The following is a 24,146-nucleotide window of genomic DNA, read 5'->3' as shown; positions in this document are numbered from 1 at the left end:
ATGTGAAAGACTAAGATTTGAGAGCAAATATTTTACTATAGTAAAGGAAAAATTAGTAGATCCAGAAACAGCTGAAAGAAGATTTAGGAAAATAATAGATAAAAAGGAAGATAAAATATGCAAATTAACTTATGAGTTAGAAATAAAAAAAAAATTAAGATGTCAATAAGTAAATATATGGAAGAATTAAAATCGTTAATAAAAATGTTAATAAATGATATATAAGATTTGAGAAATGAAGTAAAAGAAACAAGAAACGATATAAATATATTAAAAATTGAGATTAGAGAATTAAAAGAAAATCATAAAAATAAAGATAAGAAAATAGATAAAAAAAAAAACTTATAGAAAAAGAAATGACTCGGAGAGGAAAGAAACATATAGAAAAAGAAAATGTAGTGATAGAAACAGGAAGCATAGATAATGAATTTAGAAAGAATATATTACCAAAAATATTAGAAGAAGAAGAATAATCTAGAGAAAAATCATTAGGAAAATTAAAAATAGAAGAAAAAAAGATAAAAATGAATAAAGAGTTAGATTTATTAATAGAAAATTTTGATCAATTAAACTTGACTGATATAAGTGAATACCAAGTTTTAATTAATACTGGATGAGGATCTAATCCAGCAGGAACATCTAAATAATAATTAAATGATACAGATGAAAGCTATGCACCTATATATAATAAACCATATAGATAATTCTATGATAAAGTAAGAGATAGACAACTACCTAAAGGAAATAAATATAAAGATGGGTTTGAATTAAATGATAATTATTATAAACCAATTAATCGTGAAGGAACAAAACTGGATTTAAATTGTAAAATAGATACTAAAAAGGCTTTATTAACTTGGGCAAACTCAATGATATTATTCTTTTTATATAATAAAGATGACACTTGAGAAAGTACTGAAAGAATAATAGATTTCTTAATTGCATCCTTTGAAGGAGATGTTAGGAATTGGTGGAAAGGAATAAGTAATGATACAAAAACATTAATAAAAAGAAATGTACAAACAAAAATAATCAAATCAGATGGACAAGGTATAGATAAATTAGTGGAATATATTTCTGATGAATTTTTAGGAGAAAATTGGATAAAAAATGTTGAAAAAGAATCAATAAGAAAAAAAGATAATGCTAGAATAAAATTAATAAACTTAACAATATGTGATATGTGTAAAATTAAAGAATATACTTGTGAATTTAAAAATTACTATTATGTTCAATTCTATAGTAATGAAAACCAATAAGTATACCAAGATATGTATTATAATAAGTTACCAGGTTCACGGGGAATATATTTTAAAATAGAGTTTGAAAAATATGTTAGAGATAATATTGGAATACCTAGAATTTTAGGTTTAAGAATAAAATTTTTATTTGAAAGACTTGCATACATATGTCAACAAAGACAATTAATGAAAAAATCAGGAAAATTAACTAAAATATATTGTGAAGATATGGAAACCTCTGTGCAATGCAGATGTAATTCTGAAAGAAGAGTTAATAAAAGAAAATATAAAAATAAAAAGTTTAAAAATTTTGAAATTTTAATAAAAAATATATAAAACCTAGAAGAAGGTATTATAAAAGAAAAAATAATCCTTATAATCCACAGAAAAATAATATTTATAAGAAAAATAAAAGTCAATGTAAATGTTAGAATTGTGGAAAGATGGGTCATATAAAACCTGATTGTGATAAAAAAAAAAAAAGTAAGAATATTACAAAAAAGAATATTTATAAATAAAAGATGAATTAAGTGAAATATCAGATATTGAAGAATATTATGATCAAGAAGTATATATAAGTGAAACAGAAGAAAATGGATTAGGATCTGAATAAAGAAATTGAAGAAATAGAAAATAATAATATAAATATACAAGAATATGAAGGAATAGAAGGATATGGATTAAAAGTCACTTTTGACAATAATAATTTTAGAAAACTGCAAAAATTATTATTAGATTTAAAAATAGGGAAATGAAAAGTTTTTGATAGAATTTGAAAAAAAAAAAGAATAACAATAAATGAATATCACAAAATAGAAAAAAATATATATGTAAAAACGACTATGGACAACATAAAATAAATTTTTTAACAAAAAATACAGTTGATGAACTATTAACAAAGATTACTAAAAAACAAAGTAAAAAAATCAATATGTTTATTTAGCAGGAATACAAATAATATTTAGAGAAGGGATATATTCACCTTTAACTATAACCTTACATGATGAAAAAATAATAAATTTTAAAAATAGTCATTTAGGAACAATAGAAGAAAATTTAGCATATCAAAAAATTATGTTTACATGTTATCCAAACTATTGTCATTAAAAGATAGAAATTTTAATGAAATTTTAGGACTACATTTCAAGTTTCATAGAGATGATATTATGCAATCAGGTGATCAAATTATGAATATAGAATATAGAACTTCATATACATTTACCAATTCTAATTATGGAAATATTTATTCCAATAAATCATATATTAAAATTCATAAAGAATGTAAAGATATTAGTAAAATAATAGAACCAAATAAACAAATAAGTTTAATTCCAGAATAATATGAATTTAGTATAGCAAAAAATAAACCTGAAATAATATAATTAAATGAAGGAGAATGTTCTAATAGCATAACATTTAAGGATGGAAAATTAATTAAAAGATCAAAAAGTTTTAAAATACCTAATAAAAACCAATTAGAAGAAATTAGCAAAATAAAAGAAGTAAAACTGTATAGAAATGCTGGAAACATTAAAATAGAAGACGAATATTATAATGGAAGAGAAAATATAAATGGACCAAATATATTAATAGAAACAGGAGCTAGTGAATACAATATAGCTTCTATTAGAAATAAAGGCTTAATAACTCATAAAACTAAGCTGTATAAATATGTAAATTTTGATGAACAAGTACATATAACAAATTTAGAAGTTAAAGTACCAATAAAAATAAAAGAAATAGATCTTATAGTACCATGTTATATAGATAGAAGTATGTATATAAATCTCCATATACTTTAAGGAATAAGTTTTCTAAATGTATTAGAAGATTATAGTATAAAAAGAGAAAGATTATATATTGTTCATAATGGACAAACTATATTATGCAAAAAGAATTAGATGAATAATTAGATAACTTTTCCATTGGCCATGTATATCCAAATTACTATTGTAGAAACAAATATTACAACATGTTCTTTAATAGATACAGGAAGTGATATAACAATATTTAAAAGTTTTTAATAAAATCATGAAATAATAATAGTAATATAAAAAAAACTGGTGTTAAAGGAGAAAGTACTCAAATAATTAATAGTGCTGATAAAGTTAATATAATTATTGGAAGTAAACAAGTAACAATAAATAAAATTTATAAAATTTGATAAATCAGAATGTGATATATTATTAGGAAATGATTTCATACAACAATTTCAATATTATAAACAAAACAATTATATGATAATGTTACAAACACCTTGTAAACACTTATTAAAAATTTCTAGAGAATTTAAACCTTATAGAGTTCAATCAGTCCAGCGTGGTGGTGATTGGGAGAAAAAACTAATTCCTAATAATGAAATAAAAAATAAAAGAATATCATATAAAAAGGTTCTAAAAACGAGAATAGAAATGAATATAGAAAAAATCATTGAACAATTAGAAAAGGCTTATGGAGAAAATACATTATTATTTTGGAAACCACATCACCCAAAAGTTAAAATAGAATTAATAGAAAATGTTATAATAAGAGTAAGACCAATGATGTATGCAATAGAAGATACACAAGAATTTAAAAATCAGATAAAAAAATCGTTAGAACAAAAACTCATTAGACCTAGTAATGGATCTCATAGTAGTCCAGCCTCTATTGTTATGAAATACTCTGAACAAGTTAGAGGAAAAGCTAGAATAATTATAAATTATAAAGAATTAAATAAATATACTAAATTTGATAGTTATTTTCTACCAAATAAAGAAGTACTAATAAATCTTGCAAGAGGAAAACAATATTATTCTAAATTTGATTGTAAATCAGGATTTTGGCAAGTAAAAATGGAAGAAGATAATATACAATAAACTGCATTTAGTGCACCTCAAGGAAAATATGAATTGTTAGTTATGTCATTTGGTTTGAAAAATGCACGACAAATATATCAAAGAAAGATGGATAATATATTTAAAAAGTTTAATGAATTTCTAATAGTGTATATTGATGATATATTAATATGTTCTAATAATAAAGAAGAGTATAGAAATCATTTAATCCAATTTATAAATGAATGTAAAGAAGAAGGAATTGTACTATTTAAAAAGAAATCTATAATAGAAAAACAAGAGATAAACTTTCTTGAATTATCAATAGATAAAAGAGGGATAAAATTATAAACTCATATATCCAAAAAGATAGAAAGTTTTCCAGATAAATTTGAATCCAAAAAATAAATACAAAAATTCTTAAGATGTTTAAACTATGCAGAAAGATTTATTGAAAATCTTTCTAAGAAAAGACATAAAATTAAAATTTTATTTAGAAAAACAAATACTAAGGGATGGAATGAAGAACATACAGAAATAATTAAATCATTAAAAGAAAAATGTAAAAATTTACCAAAATTAAGATTACCAGATGAAAAAGATAATTTAATTGTTAATACTGATGACTCAGACAATTACTGGACAGAAATATTAAAAACAGATTTTAATGAGATTTGTAGATATTCAAGTGGAACCTTTAACCAAACAGAAATAAATTATATTACTCATGAGAAAGAATTACTAGCAATTATTAGAGGGATAAAAAAATTCTCATTATTTTTATTATCTAAAAAATTCATTGTTGAGACTGATAATTCTCAAGTTAGAGGATTAGTCAGGAATAAGTTACCACCAGAACCACAATACAGAAGGTTTCATAGATGGCAAACTTATTTGATATTTTATAATTTTGATATAGTCCATATTAAAGGAGCTAATAATTTTCTTGCAGATTTTCTTAACAGAAACATAGAATTTGCTAATGGATAAAGTCAAGGCCATGGAGTTATACCAATTCATTCTACATATACAAGAAAGAACAAATTTTCTTAAAGAGGAATCTGAAGATATGAGTTCTGGAGCAACCCAGATCTCAAAAACGTTCGATTCAAATATGAAAATATTGTTGAATATTACCACTAAACATCATAAATATGCCATAGAACTCAAAAATCAAGTTGATGCTATTGCAGCACAACTAAAAGATATACTGTTTGAAACAGATATACCATAGAGCTCAGAAATAAATTTTTCAAATTAATACCAAACAGGGACAGCTGGAAGCAATAATGGACCCAGGCGTGACAACATACCAATTGAAAATAAAGGAGATTCTATTTCTGTATCATCAACCAAGAAAATCATGATACATGAGGATAAAAGAGATACAAAAACAATCAGTTTCATAAACCAAGAAGATAAAATCTCTTTAGATCCAAACGAAGAAAAATATGCTGAAATAGTCAAAATTGTTTATGAAATGAAAATAAGCGATTCATATTTTATTTCTCCAGGAAATAATGTTTATCCCAGAATAACGACCATGGAAGGAGGAGACCCTTCATTTATAAAAATTATGACAGACTATGGATTCATGGATCTGATATTCCCATGAAAAGATTTTATTGAAATTTCAAAGTTTGATGATATATTGATTAAAGAAGTATCCAGATTTGCCAGAGGAAGGAAGATATTTTTGAAATTCTATTCTATAAGTCAAGAATATGATGGATTCGTTTATTATTCAGTTGAACACATAATCTCAATTGGATATGTTGCAGCTAATTTCCAAATTGATGTCACGGAATTTAATAGAAAAATTTCAACAGAAATAAAGTTATGGATCAGACATAGGAGAGTACTTAGGATAAAAGCCATATACAACATTGTCAAAAACTTGTTCGATAAAAAATTCTCATACTTATGCCAATACAAAAATTGGATGTGGTATCCAATGGAGGATATGGAAAATCAGAAATTTTAAAAGATTATATTACAAGATTTGATATAGATCAATTTCCAAGATGTCCTACCACTATAAAAGAATCCTGCCAGTTAAGGGAGTGCCCCAGCTGCATGTGAAAAAATGAAAGAAGAAGACAAAGCACCCTTTTGATAAAGGTGTATGAAGGACAATATTACTACATGTGAAGACATTGAAAATAAAGATGCTCTTTGAAAAATTGAACCAACATGTGAAGATGTAGACCCAAGGAAGAAAATAAAGAGGCAAGTGTACCTTGATGATGTATTCAATGATGTAATAGAGTCTCAAAAACTTGTATAAATAGAGACATTACCATAGAAGAAGATCATTTCATCCTATCTTGAATTCTCGAGTTGTAAGCAATAGCCTATTATCAGTTTAAAAATCAGTTTTTCTGGAAACCCCTTGTACCAAATTAAAGTCTTGTATCAATCCTAATAAAAATAAAATTCCAATATTTTGATATCAATATGAATTTCTAAATCTTTTTCCCATAGATTCTTGAAAGATCAAATAGAAAGTTTCATTCTTATTTTAGCAAAAAGAGAGTTTTCCTTAACATAAGTCTAGAGTTTTATTTTTTAGAAGTTGATACAGTGAGAGCAAGTAGCTGAAACAGTAACAATTCTGTGAAGGCAGGAGGCCGTTGAAGGAAGCAGTTTACAAATTCAGAGCTCGAAGGTCACTCGATTCTAAGAATACAAGTCTAGATCAAACCCAAGGTAAAACTATTAAACATTTGGTAAAATTAGAATGAATTTTTTTTAAAGATCTTAAAAGAATCGCAGGGATAATTGCATGATGATTATTTTGGTAAATGTCAGGATATACAATTGAAGGATTGGATAATTTATTAGAAAGAATGTTAGAAGAAATAAAGAATATTATATCTCAATTAAAAAATACAAATTTACCATTTGAAGAATACAATACTTTAATTAGAAAATATGAGATGAAAGTTGCAGATTATTCTTATTTATTAGATCATAGAATGATTTTATATTCAAATATCCATAATAGAGTTAACAGAAGATAAAATATTTAAAATATTAGGACATATGTTGCAATATAGAAAGAATAATTTCATTAAGGGTAATATAGACATTTCCATAAAAAGGAATAGTAACATGCCGAATAGAAAAATCTCCCGGTTATGAAATTGATGAAAACGTTAGGAGGCATAATGGATAAAATAGCAAAATTTAGAGACCTCCATTGCAATTAAAATGTTGTGTGCTTAACAAAGAATGTAATGTGAATACTGAGAATATAATTACTCAAACATAACTAGAGAAATTTACTAGATACACCTTACATTTAAAGTGTAGCATACCAAATTCTGCAAATTAACATTTTGCGTACTAAATTTTAAACACTCATAACAAAAAAACATATATTTGCCAAAGAAATTAAAAAAAAAAAATTAAGAAAAAGAAAAGATAATTATTATTATCATTACGAATTTTGTTAGATGCACAACAATTTTAAGTATTTTTCGTATTTACTTAAATAATCTGAGGTAAAATTACATACATAAGTAGGATTTTAATATATTTTTTACATAAAATGATTTATTGTTCCCCCATAAATATCAACCTATCTCTCTCTCTCTCTCTCTCTCTCTCTCTCTCTCTGTATATATATGTTTATAGATATCATACATACATGTATAGTTATGCATGAAAGTTCAGCAAAATCAGAGAAAAAAAATAAAAGAACACCAAGTATGAATGAAACCACTTCTTTAATCAAATCCTTTTCGTATTCATGGTAGAAATTTTGGTTCCATATGCTAAAAGAGAGCAGCCTCTGAGCCATACAGAAAAAAGCTCTATGCCCACCTGGATTTTCTTCCCACCTTCGCATAATTCTTCATGTAAACGTTTGTTTGGAATCTACATATTCACATCAACCCACACGATAGAATATGAAAACAAGGGAAAGGAAGAAGAAGAAGAAGAAGAAGAAGAAGAAGATATTTTGGTGGTATTTAATTAGGTGTACAAAAAAAATTAATGAAATTGTTCAGGTAAATAATTTTTAATTAGACCAGGTTATACCTGTCAAATTGATGATGTGTATTTATTAAAAAAAAAAAATAGTAAAACACTGTCATTATAAATTACTAAATAGACCAAAATGCTCTTCACTAAAATAACAAATAAGACCTTGTAGATTAAATTATATAACATTTTACGCACCGATGGTTTAATTATTTTTATATTCTTTAATTTAACAAGAAGTGATTACCATTTTGAAACAATACACCATTACTTCCACAAGTTATATTAGTCTATACAATAATTTATCCCCAATGTAAAAAAGAGAGTGAAAAAAATAAAATAAAATAAAATTTAGGCCACCTGATATCTACATTACACGATACTGATAAGGTGAACAAGACTTCACAGAAAATCAAACTGAGGTTTCTTTGAAAGAGGATTCAGGTTCCGGTTCTGACTTGCAACACCAAGCAAGGAACTTCGACGTTTCAAAGCACTTTCAATGTATTCTTGGAGAGGTGGAAGAGACCCGGTTTCATCATCTTTTTTCTGTGCTTGCCCACGAATAATCTTACATTTGACATATAAAACTAATCAAAATTCAATGAGGGAATGACTGAGACCAAATTAGTATAGTTAATTCACAATACCTTTGATGCCCAATGCCTCTCTGCTTGCTGGCACACATCCCTTATATCCCGACCAGACATCCTGCATCGATAAATGCAGAAATAAAATTTTTTTACTACTAAATCCATTGGAGTTCACTTAACTCAGAAATTTTGTTGCCACATTAAAAATTTCATTTTTAAAGTCGATGGATCACGATACTCACTCCTCAGTAGCTGAGGCAAATTCGGCCAACTCAGACTTTGTTAAGTGCTTTGCATACTGCGCGGCAATTTCCTGACGAGTCTGCTGATCAGGTAGTCCGAAAGTGATCATGGAATCAAACCGACTGAATGTTGATGAATAAAAATGAAGTTACACATAAAAAGATCCATTGTAATATTTGCAATACAGAGAACCAGCAAACTTGGATACCTAAGTAAAGCAGGATCAAGGTCTTGTTTTCTATTGGTTGCAGCAACAACCACTACTTTATTCTCCTGCTCAAATCCATCAATCTGCACAGAAGTAAATCACGCATAACAGTGACAAAATTGATTTCTTCCTCAAAACTTAAAGAACTATCATTGAAGAGCGTGGTGTTGACAATTTGAGCAAGTCGGGCCATTTTGGGAAATTAAGGCTTTGCTTGATTTACATATTCTTCAAAATACCTTTTTCCCTCTCTTCTTTACAACCTCACATTGTTTAATAAAATAATATTATACGTAAATACAAAACTTTTCCTCATTTTTTAACCTCACATTCTGCATCAAATCACTATTGCAGAATGCATTTTTTCACAAAAAATGGGCATCAAACGGGCTCTGGAACTAAACCAAAAGAAAGCAAAGAAAATGAACTAAGCAAGATATAAGAAAACATTTTCCTTTTTTTTCTGTTTGATAAGACCTTGATACATCCAACTTGAGGATAAAATTGGAATATTACATAAGCCGAATTAAAACTCTCCGCCAATTCAAACCAACACATGAAATGGGACAGAAGCAGTACTAGTCAGCAAACACTTATGTTTAATAAACTAAATTTACAATCATTGTTATTTGTTTTCTTAGGTGAATAAATACAGAACCCATAATTACCTGGCGTAACAACACAGATAAAATTCTTCTTGTCGCTTCATGCGTTTCAGTATCACGAGCAGTAGCAAGAGAATCAACCTGCAATGAGTCGCAAAAGAAAGAGTGAAAATATGAAAGGAAAGATGACATATATAAGCAACCTATTTCTTATGTGTAAATTACCTCATCTAGAAAAATGATGGCACCATTAGGTATCTCGTTAGCAAGTGAAAATACTTTTCCCAACAATCGCTCACTTTCACCATAATACTTTGACATGATAACCTCCAGTGGCAGATATAACATTGGGACACCCTGCCACGGAAGACACGCTCAAGTGAAAAATGTTGATCCAAGACTGCGGATTTGTGCAGATATATAGGAAATTTATCTAAGCAAAGCACAAATGTTACAGAGACAGAGAACATAGCTCACGTGGTATGATATATGGAAGAAAAATAAATAAATCTCCCAGAATAACAAGGAATTCACAGGCTGACTAAACAAAAGTCAGACCACTTCTGTCTTGGTGAAAACAAAATATTAATAAGAGACAAAAAGAAGGTAAGTAGTAAAAGTTTTAGCAAGAGTCAATAGCATACCGATTGATTAGCAATTACACGAGCACAAGATGTTTTCCCGGTGCCTGAAATCGAAAGCAGTACATTAGAAATATTATTGTTTCTCGATAACTCTTAACTCTGAAATTTAGTGTTACATCCACTGCAGACTTCTCAAAACCTAACTGGTATGTCAGAAACATGCAATGCAGTTCTTCCCAATTTCTACTTTTACAAAAACCTCCGAATTCAAAGCTACCTTATTACTAGTTTCTACCTTTTCAAAACCTATTTAGGAACTCAAAAGTGAAAATGATTCTATGCAGTTCAATGGCCACGAAACAACACTCAGTATATTTTCATCATGGAGAAGAACCAAACTTTTGTCTATAAATACAGAAGATCTCAATCACACCCATGGTCTTCAATGGATACTTACACATCCACTATGGAAAATAACAGTGTGGAAAATATTTTTAAGATCCAAAAAAATGTACCTATCCAATGAAAACAGAGTGCACATAGAGATGAAGTTGATACCTAAAAATGAACTTCATCCATACTAAAAAATGGATCAATTCCATAAGATCACTAAACTTTCTATACAGTTTCAATTTGTGCAGTAAAATGTCGATTGTGTGATCCAATCAAGAGTCCAAACCTGGTGGACCTTCAAAAAGCACTGCACGTGGTCTGTTTGACTCAAACTTACACCGAGTGCCACGAGCAATATCATCATACACTTCAGGACTCTGTAGAGCCAGCAATATTGTATCTTCTATCTCTCTACAATGGCAACATAATTGAATAGCTTTACGAGAATTTCCTATAAGAATCAGGAAAATACTGCTGGGACAATTAAGTAAAAGTTAAAGATGATGAGAATTAACACAGAAAAATGCTTACAGAGACCAACAATTCAAGGGCAGAACTATGATACTTACCAATTCGGATGAAACGTAAATAAAATAATTATAATTTACATCTTCTTGACATCTTCCAAGCTAATAGGTACTGAAGGTTAAAGTAATTTGTCATGAGATGGGAGAAAATGGTGATATCCCTTATAAAATTTTAGAATGCTTTTGAAACCTCGGAAAGGGTAATGACTACCACTGCCATAGATCTGCCCCTTTCAAAACGTTCCACTTATGTCTCTCCCATGAGGTAAGTTATTGTTCGTTTCCAATAGTAGATACAAATCCAACAAAATAAGATGTTATGCAAACATCTGTTATCTGCACAACCATTTAAAGCAAAAACCTTGTAGGGAAACAGATATGCCTGCCAATCTCTCCCCAAATTCAAGTAGTTTCGCACTTATATTTTTTAATATAAAGGACAGAAACACTGACTTTTGAGGTTCTTTTTTTCGTTTTGCTGCAGAGCAATTTATGACTCAGAATTTACTTTAATGATTGGTCCACTGCCCACTATAGCACCAAATCTAATTTGTAGAAATGAGAAGCTTGGATCCTGGTTCACTGCATACCGCTTTTGATGATTATACCCAGCAATATTGTCCCAAGATATATCAGCTTTTGGTTGATCTACATTAGATTCGGCAAGTCCATAAACTTTGACTCCCATTCCCTCGAGACTGGAAACTGTTTTATCGATTGATGGAACGCGCGAGGCATCTCCCCTTGGCCTGAATTCCAAGCTTTTCTGTTGTCCAGCTAATTGCAAGACAGATGCCAAAGCATCAAGCTCTTCAGGACTAAAACTACCCTGCTTCATGAACTCAATTTCCTGCACAAATTTGAGCAAATGTAATGCTAAAGTCTAGTAATAAACCATGTGTGATTCAGACATTAAAATAGCATAACATAATGGAAGTTCAACTTCTTGTGATTATTAATAATGAATAGAAACTCACGGCTTTATCAGAGCCAATAAGTGGGCGAAACATTAGAATGCATAGCTCTCCATCATTTGCTTTTATATTCTTCCCTTGTATCTGATCTTTATCAGTTTCTTTTGGATTTTTGGGGCAACTAAGTGTTAACTGCCAAGCAACCCCACTGATCAAGAGTAAAAAAAAAATAATCAATGACATGTAAACAGGAAGGGAAAAAAATGATGTAGTAATTACAGTTACAAAATGTACTTTCCATTGATGAGCAAGGAAAAGAACAAACATTACATTTTACTCAACAAGAGTGTAAAATAATGATGGTGGAAGAGAGAAACAGTTGTAAACCTGTCCCAAGCCCGCAATATCATATCTGATCCAGTACCATTGTCTTCAACTTTGACACCAAGACGTGAAACAAGGTTTGTTATTAGTAGTGGAATTTCACAGGCAGAAGGAACCTGAAACTTGATTGTCACCTGCAAAAATGTATTCACAATGTATTACCATTTTAGAATCAACAATTTTCAAAATTAGTTATTAAGAAATGTAGTTTGTAAGAGGGTTCCAAACAAAACCAAACTTGTGATACCCTGGAAGCAATTTCAATGGAAAGATCAGAAGATCAGTAGGATATGAATGTATGTGTCTCTGTGTCGAGAGAGAAAGAGAGAGAGTGTCGAGAGAGAAAGAGAGAGGGTGCTGACCTTCTGTCCTTTAACAGCTACAGTAAAACGAGGACAAGAACCATATCGGATTCCCTTGCTCTTTAGCAACTCTTCCAGTCGAACTTTTTCTTTACGGGCAATTTCCTCCATGCTATTATGGCTCGAAGTTGGTGGACATTCTGGGTCTGGAATTTTAGCAGTAGCCTAAAAAAACTCCAAGAACTCCACAAACTCAATAGAAGAGTGCAGCTTCAATTAGATAAGAAGAACCCTTCATGTTCATCTATTTATGTTCATTTTTGAGATGGTAGTAGATTAGATTGACAATTCTTCTCAAGTTTAAGTTAAGATTATCGATGTCAACATTGACCTAAAGAGTATATCAATGAGAAAGGATAAAATGCAACTAATATGATTCCAGAAATTACAACTAAATATAGTTGCCAATTTGATTTTCCATGAAGGCTATACCATTTTAATAACTTAACTCTTGAATAAGTAATAAGCAGTGGAGCAGTAGACCTGCTTCAAGCAGAATTTCAGAAACATTTGAAGGGAAGGAATTTCAATCAAATATAATACGACTTTTACACTACACTACAAGGTCTTTTTCATGCTCATGGAGAGAAGACAGGCAATCTCTCTTCTAGCACCCAGCAGTTCACTCAGATGCATGCGTCCACTTTAAAAAGTAACACAGGCAACGATGCCTTGCCCACCAAAACACATACAGCCACACACACTAACCTCATTATCGTCTGCATAGGCTACGTCTATCAATCCAAATCCAAGTAATCCAGCTAACATTGCATGCACAGGAGGTGTATACACAGATTTTGGTGGAGTACCTTCTGATCCATAAGTCTGTTTGTGTTGTTCAAAAGTTCCTGCTCATCAACATAAGTAGGAGTTAGGCTAAATGTTATGCTAAAGTGTGGCATAGCATCCACAATCAAGCAATAGCAGCAGCTACTGAACTTGAACAATTATATATTTGAAAGTAAGAAAGATTAAAGAGACATGTTATTGCCTATACAGCTCAAGGGCCTGTTTGGGAGCGATTTTTTCTCCCAAAAAAATTGATTTTTTGACCGTTATTTCACTATTTCAGCCGTCATATTTGACTTCTTCTCTCACAGGTGGATCCTACTTTTCTCCTAACGGTCAAAAAATCAATTCTCAAAATCACTCTCAAATAGACTCCAAACAACTGCACTGCATGTTGCTGCTGACTAAGGGCTATTACTAAACATGGCTTCTAATGGTGCAGTTTATGATTCAACAGTAGAAGGGTAGCAAATATAAAACAATTAACAAAATGCAGACCAAACTTTAGGATACTTCAGAGAATCATAACTAAAACAAATATTTACAACCATGTTAGTAAAAATAGGTTATTCTAACTTCAAATCTTTGCCAACTGTTTTTTACAATTTTTCATTTTAACCGGAAACAGACAACTTTGGATTGTGATATTCAATTATCAGACAATCACATTCTGCAAACTAGTGATTGTCTAGTTGCCTAATGACTACAAACAGGTAAAAGCATTGCTGACATGGTTGAAGTGCATTATAACTACTTTTAAATTTATCAAACAGGAGTCTACAATAACTCCAAAGTATTTCACACTGTCAACCACCTACGCTACTCTAATTCTATGATCATTGCTATTATATTCTCAATTAAATGTCTCTTTAGGCATATATCAAGTCTAGATACCAAAAGCCCTGTTTGTATATACCAAAATTTTGAAGGTAAAAAAAGGGGAAAAAATTGAAATTTGGCAATATTGAGTTCCAAAGGGCAAATTTTGAAGGAACCAAATGTTATTATTTAGTGCTATTCTATAACTTCGGTTATCTAGTAAGCTTACTCCCATTTGAAGTGGTATAAAGAGAACCAAAATTTGTTGAAATGATTAATCATAATTGATTCATAATTCTGAAGCACAAGATTCCTAATTACTCGAAGAATTTACATGAAATTCGCCAAAAGCAAGAATTCAAACACCACAATAATCATCAACGATAAATACGAAGCAATTCTCTGCATGACATACTAATTAAATATACACAAATGAATAAGTACATTCGTGTACGAACGGAGAGAGGGAGGCGTACGATTGTATGAAGCGAGTTGGAGGCGATGAGATGAAGAGGAGAAAGGGGGAGGATAGAGGGTTTTAGCGGTGGCGATTGCACGGCACGTGCGGATTGTTCTGGCGAGCCGCTTCATCGACGCCATGGGATTGAGCTTCCTTCCTTCAGTGGTGGTACGATGAAGGTGCACAAGCGCGTGTATATGTGTTATTACTTGCTCCCAAAGTCGGCCAGTCGGAAGTTGAAGCAACTAGAAAACAAAGGCCTTTTCAGGAGGACGATTGCGAAAAATAGCCTTGTTTTTTTTTTTTTTAGCCCGTGCTCTACTCCATTTTAATTTAGCCCTCGTTTGGCCCCCATTTTTAAAAAATAGAAATTGGTGAAATAGTGTTTTTTTGAAAAATAAATAATTAAAAAAGGAGGAAAAAATTTCGATTTTCATGTAGTATTATTTTATGGAAGCTTGTATGATTGAAATACGAGAAAAAATGTAATATAATGTAATGAAATTTAATGGGAACCAAACGGGAGCTTAGTACATTTTTCTCTTTTATTATCTTTTCAAACATTAAATTATTTTTTAAGCCCCTATTTGGTGCTGAATCAAAATTTAAGTTAAAATTGTTAATTAATTTTAATTACATATTTAATGGAATCTACAATTTTGCACCAAATATATCATCAAATATTATTAAAATTTATAAAAAAATTTGATTTTAATCTTTACCAAATAGAGGTTAAATGTATTTATTTTGTACCGTCTAAATGAATGTAATTGGGATGATAAATGGATCGAGTCTTTCGTGACCTAACATTGTCCTAATATGTAGATGGCTCGGCCTCATTTTAAGACTAATCGTGTAACAAATCAAACACCATTTTATTCACGAATCTACTTGTTTTTGAACTTGTGGATTACTAACACCAGGTGTCACAAGTGGATGCAATTCCCGTTCCCGTCGAAAGAGGAAATTACCTAATTACATGTTAAACGAGGGCTAAAGTGCCATATTTGATAGTTAAGGGTTCTGAAAGATCAAAAGAGATAACTCTTGTTAAAGGGTATGTCAATAAATTGATTTCTAGGGTTTTGTAACCCAACTATCCGCCCCCGTCTATATATAGACTCTATAGGTGACACTTGCGTACTAATCACTTCAAAGCGCTGATTTACTACGCCAGTGACACCCTTCCCTTCACCTTCCCCCATCGGTTCCCCAGACGTTGCAGTCCCTCTCCGCCTCCTCCCCACACATACTGCCCGCCGGCACTGGGACTGGTATTCACACTTCCTCTCCCGATTGATGATATATTTGCTTTTATTTCAGATATGCGCCTCTGTTCGATATTCGTAAAAATGAGGGACGATAATGAGTTCGTCTTGTCATATCAAAGAACAGAAGGTATAAAGATGATGGCGAGATATCGTTTCAGTCGTCATTTCTCCTGATTGACGATTCGATTGTTGCTCGTCCACACTTCTCTGATTTTTTACATTTTTATTTGTTTATTTGTATTTTATATAAGCATATCAAAATTTCTTTCCGAATTCTTCTGTTTAAGCACCTTTTTTTTTTATAGAAGTATGATCTTAATTTGTCAAAAAACCAGTTAATAATTTTTTTCCTAATGGAGGCTAAGATCTAAATGACTATTCCGGTGCAGATTTGATTTTCCTCTAGTAAAAATGTATTCAACTACAGTAAAATTTCATTGATTCTTTTTGCTTCATATATCACCCCTTCTTTTGGCCGGAGGCCTTAACGGATTTCTTTATATAATCTATAATGCCTTCACGGTCTACCTTAGGCACGATACACGACCAAATCATATCATCCCGTGCATCTTCTTGATACGAGTGGGGAGATCGGATGCTACCATGAGTCTGACAGGCTCACATTGTCTTACAATGCTCTGCTTCATCATCTCTGACGTTCATAAAGGCATTGTACAAATTCTCTGGAAAAAGAAAACACTCAAACAAGAGAATTAACTTGTATTAGCATGATGAAAACTCAAACAAGAGAACAAGAGAATTAACTTGTATTAGCATGTTGGACTCGGCTACATTTTCATCTAGCAAAATTTCAATTCAAATTTGCATATTTGGACTGTTGATGTTGTGAAGAAGGGGGTTGGAAGATTGAAATTGCTACATTTTAAGACAACCTTACAAAAATTATTTTAAGACCATATGTATGGCTTTTTTGTGAAGTCAAAATGAGTTTTTGGAATTCAAAAATTATTTTAGAATCTATTTGGTTAATTTTGGGGATTAATGTATTTGAGATTTCAAACATTTCAAAAAGTTGCAGATTTTTTCCTGACTTTTCATTTGTTGCAATTATTATTTCAAAGTTTTCAAAACGTTGTAGATCAAGTCCTGACGGATAGATTTCGTCCGTATTTTTGTTAGTTGACCTAAAAATTAAATTTTGACCACATTTTAATCAATTTTGAAAGGACAAAATGGTAAATTTATATTTTTCACATTAAAAACTTAAATTAAAAATAACAAAAAAGAAGAAAAATAAAATAAAAAGGAGAAAATATATCTTCTTCTACCTTACATAGAAAACAGAAGTATTTTTTTATGGCTTAGTATACAGAGAAAAATATGAAAGAACAGAATATGGGATTCCTTATTTGAAGAGGATTATTGGCTGTTGGTTCTCTAAGGTTTAATTATAGTCACCCTTGTAATGGTGTTTGTTGGGTTTCCCACTAGAAAATTTCAAAGGGGCTCAGCAGAAATTGGAAAATAGTGATAAAAAGGTCAAGTGAAGAGTGTTGGAGCAGCATAAAGTGAAGGGTTTGTAGAGAGAGAAGTCGAGCCTCGTTCGTCTTTTTATAATGTAAATTCTACAGAAAATGGTGCGTGTGAAGGGAGGCGGATATGAAAACCTAGATGTGTAATACGTTAAGTGCGATAAAGGAGCGAGGTTTCATGGATTGATTCAGGTTTTTTGGTTTTTGTTTGGGATGTGGTAGTGGTGGTTGTTGGGGTGCGATCGATTTTGGGGGAGATGGTGGTGGCGGTAGATGTTATGTTTGGCGTGGGGGTGAGGGAGAAGAAGATACTTTTTTTCCTTTTCATTTTATTTTCTTTTTGTTGTTGTTGTTTTTAATTTAAGTTTCTAATGTAGAAATTATAAATTTACCATTTTGTCTTTTCAAAATTTATTGAATTGTGGTTAAAATCCAATTTTTGGGTCAACTAATAGAAATATGGACGGAATCCATCCATTGGGGCCTGATTTGCAATGTTTTGAAAGGTTTGGGATGACGATTGCAACAAATGAAAGATTAGGGGAAAGTCTGTAACTTTTGGAAATGGTTTGGGGTCTCGGCTGCAATTATCCTTTAATTTTATAAAAAACTTCTTTTAATTGGAAATGTTGAGTTAAATGTTACATTGGTCATCGAAATTTGTGCCATATCACGATTTACTCATCGAACTATTATCAATAGATTCATTAGCCATTGAATTTAGGGATAATTACAACAAAAGTTTTAAACCTTTGAAATATTAGCAGACTTTTTTCAAATTTTTTATTTGTTTCAACCATTACCTCTAATCTTTCCAAATATTGTATGTGAGGTCATTTTGAATGGTTTTCGTGAAAAATGTCGTTAGTTGACCATCAAAGCAAATTTTGATCACCTTTTCATTAATTTAAAAAGGGCAAAATGGTAAAATGTAGGATAAAATTAGCTACAAATACCTTTCCCAAATACTAAAATGCAGAAAGTGTGAAGGCTTGTCGAATGATTGAGATTTCTAATAGCACGATATCCTAAAGTGAAATTGTCCATAGTTAAGTGTCGTGACTTATTTAAAAAATCACTTCCAAGATATAATTGTGAAATTACTTATGCAACAATCACAAACGATGATGAGATCCAGGAGTCGCAAGTGTCAAGGTCAAGTTCAACATCAAGGTTGAAGAAATATTCGTTGATAGTTGAGAGAGGTCCGATGACTCGAGCAAGGACGAAGTTAGTAAAAGAGGCGATATGATTGCTTGTTCAAGAAATCATTGATGGAACGATGTTCGGGACCCAAAATGAGGCAACTTTCATATTCGGGTCAAGAGCCGAATCAAATTGTATCAACTTAATACAAGTCGACGAAAACGGAAGCAAATTGGTCTATCATGCGACCGAATAGTAAAATGTGGTTTGCAGTCGCATAGGGTGTGACAAGGCCAATGCGATCATAGTTCAAGTGAACTATGCGATCGCATAGGTTTACACTATGCGGTCGCATAGTGTTATTTCAGGGAACAAAATTTTTCTTTTTCCGCGTTTTTTACATATTTTGTCGGAATTTTGTTCCGAGTCAAATTCTTATGATATTGGATGGTTATTTTTGAGATTCTACTAGATTATTAGTATTTTATTCCTTTTTGACTTCTATTCTAAGATTTAGTATAAAATAGAAGTTTATTTCTTCATTGTAAATGAATCTTTGACATATTGATTAATTGAAAGACTTTAATTGCTTTCTCTTTATTCTTCCAATTGAACAACTTTCGAACTTATCAAAATCTAATTCTTGTGACGTTCAAATCAATTGGGTGAGATTCTATAATTTTGCGTAATCAAGAGGTCTGCACATCGTCGGCGATTCGGGTTGCTTGGTTCCAAATTTATTGAATTCGAATTTAAAACCTTGTTTTGACTTTCTTGGGAAGATTTTCATCTTGTTCGTGGGTTCCGTAACGTTTGCCTTCACGGGTTCACATCAGTTGGTATCAGAGCTTGACTCCAATCAAAGGTTATATTTCCTTTTAATTCTTGTTGAGTCAGTTATTCATTTTCTTTACTGTTCTTCGTGTTCTTAGAGTCAATTAGTATTTTAGAGTTTTTAATCCAAAAAAAGTTATAAAAAAACTTCAAAAGTTGTTTTTGATTCAATTTGCATTCAAATCAACTTCCGTTTGGTGCGTCAGTGTTGTTTTTTATTTTTCTATCCCAAGAGTAAAAAAAATAAAAATAAAAATTTACTGTTCATGTGTATAGTAAAAAAAAATTCCAAAAAAATTGTTTTTATTATTGTTGATCTTGGGAATTATCGATTTCTTGAGTCAATTTATTATTTTGTACCTAGTTTAAATTTTTAGTTAGTAATTTCCTTTCTTGCTTTACGTTCTTGAGTCAATTTCTTTACTTATATAATCTGAATTGTCAATAAAATTGTTCTAAATTCCTTGGTCTTGTAATCTCACTCACACTACTGGTTTGAATTTCACGTGATTAAATTTTTGATTGAGTTCCAAAATTATTTTTTTTTGAGTTCCAAAATTTTTTTTTTTTTGGGACTTGGTGAAATCAACGAGTGGTAAAAGACAGAGTAGTGAGAACAATCGAGGGAAAAAGTCATATTTAGTGAAATTTCGAGTGAACAATTGTGAGGTAGAAAAAAAACTTAAGTCTGACAGGGAAGGATCAAGTTCAGGAAGAATTAATGATCGGGTTTCCATGCTAGAGGACTCAGTGCGAAGGATTGAGCGGATATGTGTAGATATGAGGGCTCGGATGGATATGCAGAATGCATAGGGGGAAGGCAAAATCCATTGCCTGTCAAACACGAAGGGGAAGTCTTAATGCACGGAGACAGAGTAGACGGGAACCTAGGATAGAGGAACTTAGTGAATTTGAGGTTGATAGTGGGATGGATGAAGATGCGATTGTGGATGCAGATATTGGAATGGGTAAAAATAGAGGAGTTAGGCAAGAAAGGAGAGTTAGGAATCTCGGTGGAGACGAGGTGGATGGGAATTTGAGTAACATTAAAATGACAATTCCTTCGTTCAAAGGTAGGAGTGATCCGGAGGCCTACTTGGATTGGAAGAAGAAAATTGAGTTAATCTTTGATTGCCATAATTACTCAGGAGAGAAGAAGGTGAAAATTGCGGTTCTTGAATTCACGGACTATGCAATCACAATCACTTGGTGGGATTAGGTGGTGACTTTGAGACGGAGAAGTGGGGAGCGACCTATCAATACGTGGAAGGAATTGAAAACTATAATGTGGAATAGGTTTGTACCTACTCACTACTACCGGGAGCTTTATTAAAGATTATAAAATGTATATCAAGGTTCTAGGAGTGTGGAAGATTACCATAAAAAGATGGAGACACTAATGATTAGGGCAAATGTGGAAGAGGATAGTGAAGCTACCATGGCTCGACTTCTGCGTGAATTGAATAGGGACATTGCAAACACAGTGGAACTGCAGTACTATGTGGAAATTGAAGACATGTTACATGTAGCAATGAAGGTTGAGAGGCAGTTGAAGCGAGAGGGGACAGCAAGGTACCAATCGGGATCTTCGAGTTCTAATTTTTCTCGGAAACCGAAGTGGGGAAATAACAAAGGAGAAGGAATTGTTGCAAGAGGAAGAACTGAGGTACCAAGGGGCAAGGAGGAGAGTGCTAGCAAAGCCGTGCCAAATGGGGAGTCACAGCCATCAAGAAACAGAGATATCAAATGTTTTTGTTGCTTGGGAGTGGGGCACATTGCTTCTCAATGCCCAAACAAGAGAACCATGATTTTGCCGGACAGCGGGGAAGTAGAAACTGAAAGTGAGAGTGATTATGCAGACATGCCAGAATTGGAGGATGTTGGTAAAGAAGATACAATGGAGTATGCACTTAACAGTAAGTTGTTGGTCACGAAGCGAGCTCTTAGTGCTCAAATCAAGGCAGATGACTTGGAGCGGCAACGAGAAAACATCTTCCACATGCGATATCACGTCTATGGCAAGGTATTTAGTGTGATAATAGATGGCGATAGTTGTACTAATGTAGCTAGCACTAACATGGTGGAAACATTGGGTTTGACACTATTAAAACATCCTAGGCCTTATAAATTACAATGGCTAAATGAATGTGGGGAAGTTAAGGTGACAAAAAGGGTGTTGATTAATTTTTCCATTGGTGGATATCATGATGAGGTAATGTGCGATGTTGTACCTATGCATGTGGGGCATATCTTGTTGGGGAGACCATGACAGTACGATAGGAAAGCAATGCATGATGGGTATAGAAATAAGTATAACTTTGTGAAAAATTGGAGGTCTATCACTCTTGTGCCATTAATACCGACATAAGTATATGAGGATCAAATTCAATTGAAAAATGAAGAAGAAGCAAGAGTGAGGGAGTTAGGAAAAAAGAGAGAAAATAGTGAGGTGGCCAATAGAGAGGAAAAGAGAGTGGAGCCACATGAGAGAAAAGAAAGAAAGTCTTTCGAGAGGAGAAAAAAGTCGAAACAAATTTTTTTGTGAGAGGGAGTGAATTAAAAAAGGCAATAGTTGAGAGGCAACAAAAGACACTATTAGTTTACAAGGAATCACTCCTCAACTTTGAGGAGCATAACACATCTCTCCCTAATTTGGCTATTTCTTTATTGCAGGAATTTGAAGACGTGTTTCCGGTTGACATCTCTAGTGGGCTACCATCCATTAGAGGAATTGAGCATCAAATTGATTTCATACCTGACGCTGTCATTCCGAATCGACCGGCTTATCGAAATAATCCAGAGGAGACAAAGGAGTTTCAGAAGCAAGTTGAGGAATTGATGAGCAAAGGATATGTACGGGAAAGCATGAGTCCATGTGTAGTACCTGTGTTACTGGTACCAAAGAAAGATGAAACTTGAAGAATGTGCGTAGATTGTAGAGTCATCCACAACATTACGATAAAGTATCGTCACCCAATTCTTAGTCTAGATGATATGCTAAATGAGTTACATGGTGCATGTATTTTCAGTAAAATTGATCTTAAAAGTGATCAAATTCTCACGAGAGAGGGTGAGGAATAGAAAACGGCTTTTAAAACTAAATATGGATTGTATGAATGGTTAGTCATGCCGTTTGGATTTACAAATGCACCAAGCACTTTTATGCGGTTAATGAACCATGTTTTGCATGCTTTCATTGGAAAATTTGTTGTAATTTATTTTGATAACATTTTAATTTATAACGAGAATCTTGATGAGCATGTAGAACATTTGAGGTGTGTGCTTGTGATTTTGAGGAAAGAACAACTTTATGTTAATTTTAAAAAGTGCACGTTTTGCATGGATATGGTTGTATTTCTAGGTTTGGTAGTTAGTGCTAATGGTGTAGAGGTAGATGAAGAGAAAATAAGTGTTATTAAGGATTGGCCAACACCTAAAAACATAACTGAAGTTAGAAGTTTTCATAGATTTGCTAGTTTTTACAAGTGTTTTGCTAGGAACTTCAGCACGATTATCACGCCGCTAACTGAAATTTTCAAGAGAAATGTGAGGTTTCAATAGAGGGTAGAACAAGAACATGCATTCAACACCATCAAATATTGTTTGTGTAAAGCGTCGATTTTAACACTTCCTAATTTTGACAAAACTTTCGAGATTGAGTGTGATACATCTGGAATAGGTATTGGAGCAATCTTAATGTAGGATAAGAGACCTATAGCCTACTTTAGTGAGAAGCTAAGTGGTGCAACTCTCAACAATCCTACGTATAACAAGGAACTCTATTCACTTGTTCGAGCCTTGGAGACATGGCAGCATTACCTGTGGCCAAAAGAGTTTGTAATTCACTCTGATCATGAATCACTGAAACATTTGTGAGATCAAGGTAAGTTAAACAAATGACACGCACGCTAGATAGAATTCATAGAACTTTTCCATATGTTATTTGTTACAAACAAGGTAATGAAAATGTAGTAGCAGTTGCATTGTCACGAAGGTATGTGCTTTTAACTACTTTAAGTGCAAAATTGCTTGGTTTTGAGTACATTAAGATCATGTATGCTAATGATTCTGAATTTTTCAACATTTACAATTCATGTCATAAGGGGGCTATAAATAAGTTCTTTAAGCATAAGGGGTACTTGTTTTGGGAAAATAAATTATGTGTTCCTAATTGCTCTATGCGTGAATTATTGATTAGAAAAGCACATAGTGGGGGTCCAATGGGTCACTTTGGGATAGCAAATATTTTAGAAATATTAATTGAGTATTTTTATTGGCCTAAAATGAAAGTTGATGTGAAACAAATTTGTAGTCGATGCATGACTTGTAAACAGGTTAAATCTAGGGTCTTACCTCATGGGCTTTATAGACCTTTGTCAGTATCTAGTAAACCTTGGGTAGACATTTTAATGGATTTTGTGTTAAGTTTTCCTAAGCCTAAAAAGGGTCGGGATTCGATTTTTGTAGTGATGGA

General features: G+C 31.9%; 1 protein-coding gene across 2 annotated transcripts; it reads right to left on the bottom strand.

Moving 5' to 3' along the window:
* Positions 1 to 8,290: 8,290 nt before the first annotated feature.
* On the bottom strand, positions 8,291 to 15,190 carry LOC111376648 (spermatogenesis-associated protein 5-like). 2 transcript variants are annotated; one of them, XM_022999619.1, is made up of 14 exons: positions 14,945 to 15,190; positions 13,569 to 13,708; positions 12,861 to 13,025; positions 12,502 to 12,632; positions 12,178 to 12,322; positions 11,791 to 12,050; positions 10,969 to 11,084; positions 10,341 to 10,384; positions 9,922 to 10,053; positions 9,760 to 9,837; positions 9,092 to 9,174; positions 8,883 to 9,005; positions 8,698 to 8,758; positions 8,291 to 8,617 (listed from the first exon to the last, which is right to left on the bottom strand). In XM_022999619.1, exons 1-14 carry the CDS (start codon positions 15,066 to 15,068, stop codon positions 8,450 to 8,452), a joined length of 1,770 nt encoding a protein of 589 aa, XP_022855387.1. In that variant the 5' UTR covers positions 15,069 to 15,190; the 3' UTR covers positions 8,291 to 8,449. The 2 variants fall into 2 exon arrangements, with proteins under 2 accessions (XP_022855387.1, XP_022855386.1); XM_022999618.1 differs by having other exon boundaries at positions 10,960 to 11,084; positions 14,945 to 15,189.
* Positions 15,191 to 24,146: the final 8,956 nt, after the last annotated feature.

This window comes from Olea europaea, unplaced genomic scaffold (assembly GCF_002742605.1).
Source record: "Olea europaea var. sylvestris unplaced genomic scaffold, O_europaea_v1 scaffold1542, whole genome shotgun sequence".
NCBI classification, from domain to species: domain Eukaryota; kingdom Viridiplantae; phylum Streptophyta; class Magnoliopsida; order Lamiales; family Oleaceae; genus Olea; species Olea europaea.
This window is presented reverse-complemented; position numbering and strand designations above follow the sequence as displayed.

What these genes read in the sequence shown, in the direction of transcription:
- LOC111376648 (XM_022999618.1), bottom strand. Translation starts at nt 15,068, where the DNA reads ATGGCGTCGATGAAGCGGCTCGCCAGAACAATCCGCACGTGCCGTGCA. An exon ending in TTATTGGCTCTGATAAAGCC is followed by an intron (nt 12,051 to 12,177) that starts GTGAGTTTCTAT and finishes AAATTTGTGCAG; the next exon opens with GAAATTGAGTTCATGAAGCA. An exon ending in CCATCATTTTTCTAGATGAG is followed by an intron (nt 9,838 to 9,921) that starts GTAATTTACACA and finishes GACTCATTGCAG; the next exon opens with GTTGATTCTCTTGCTACTGC.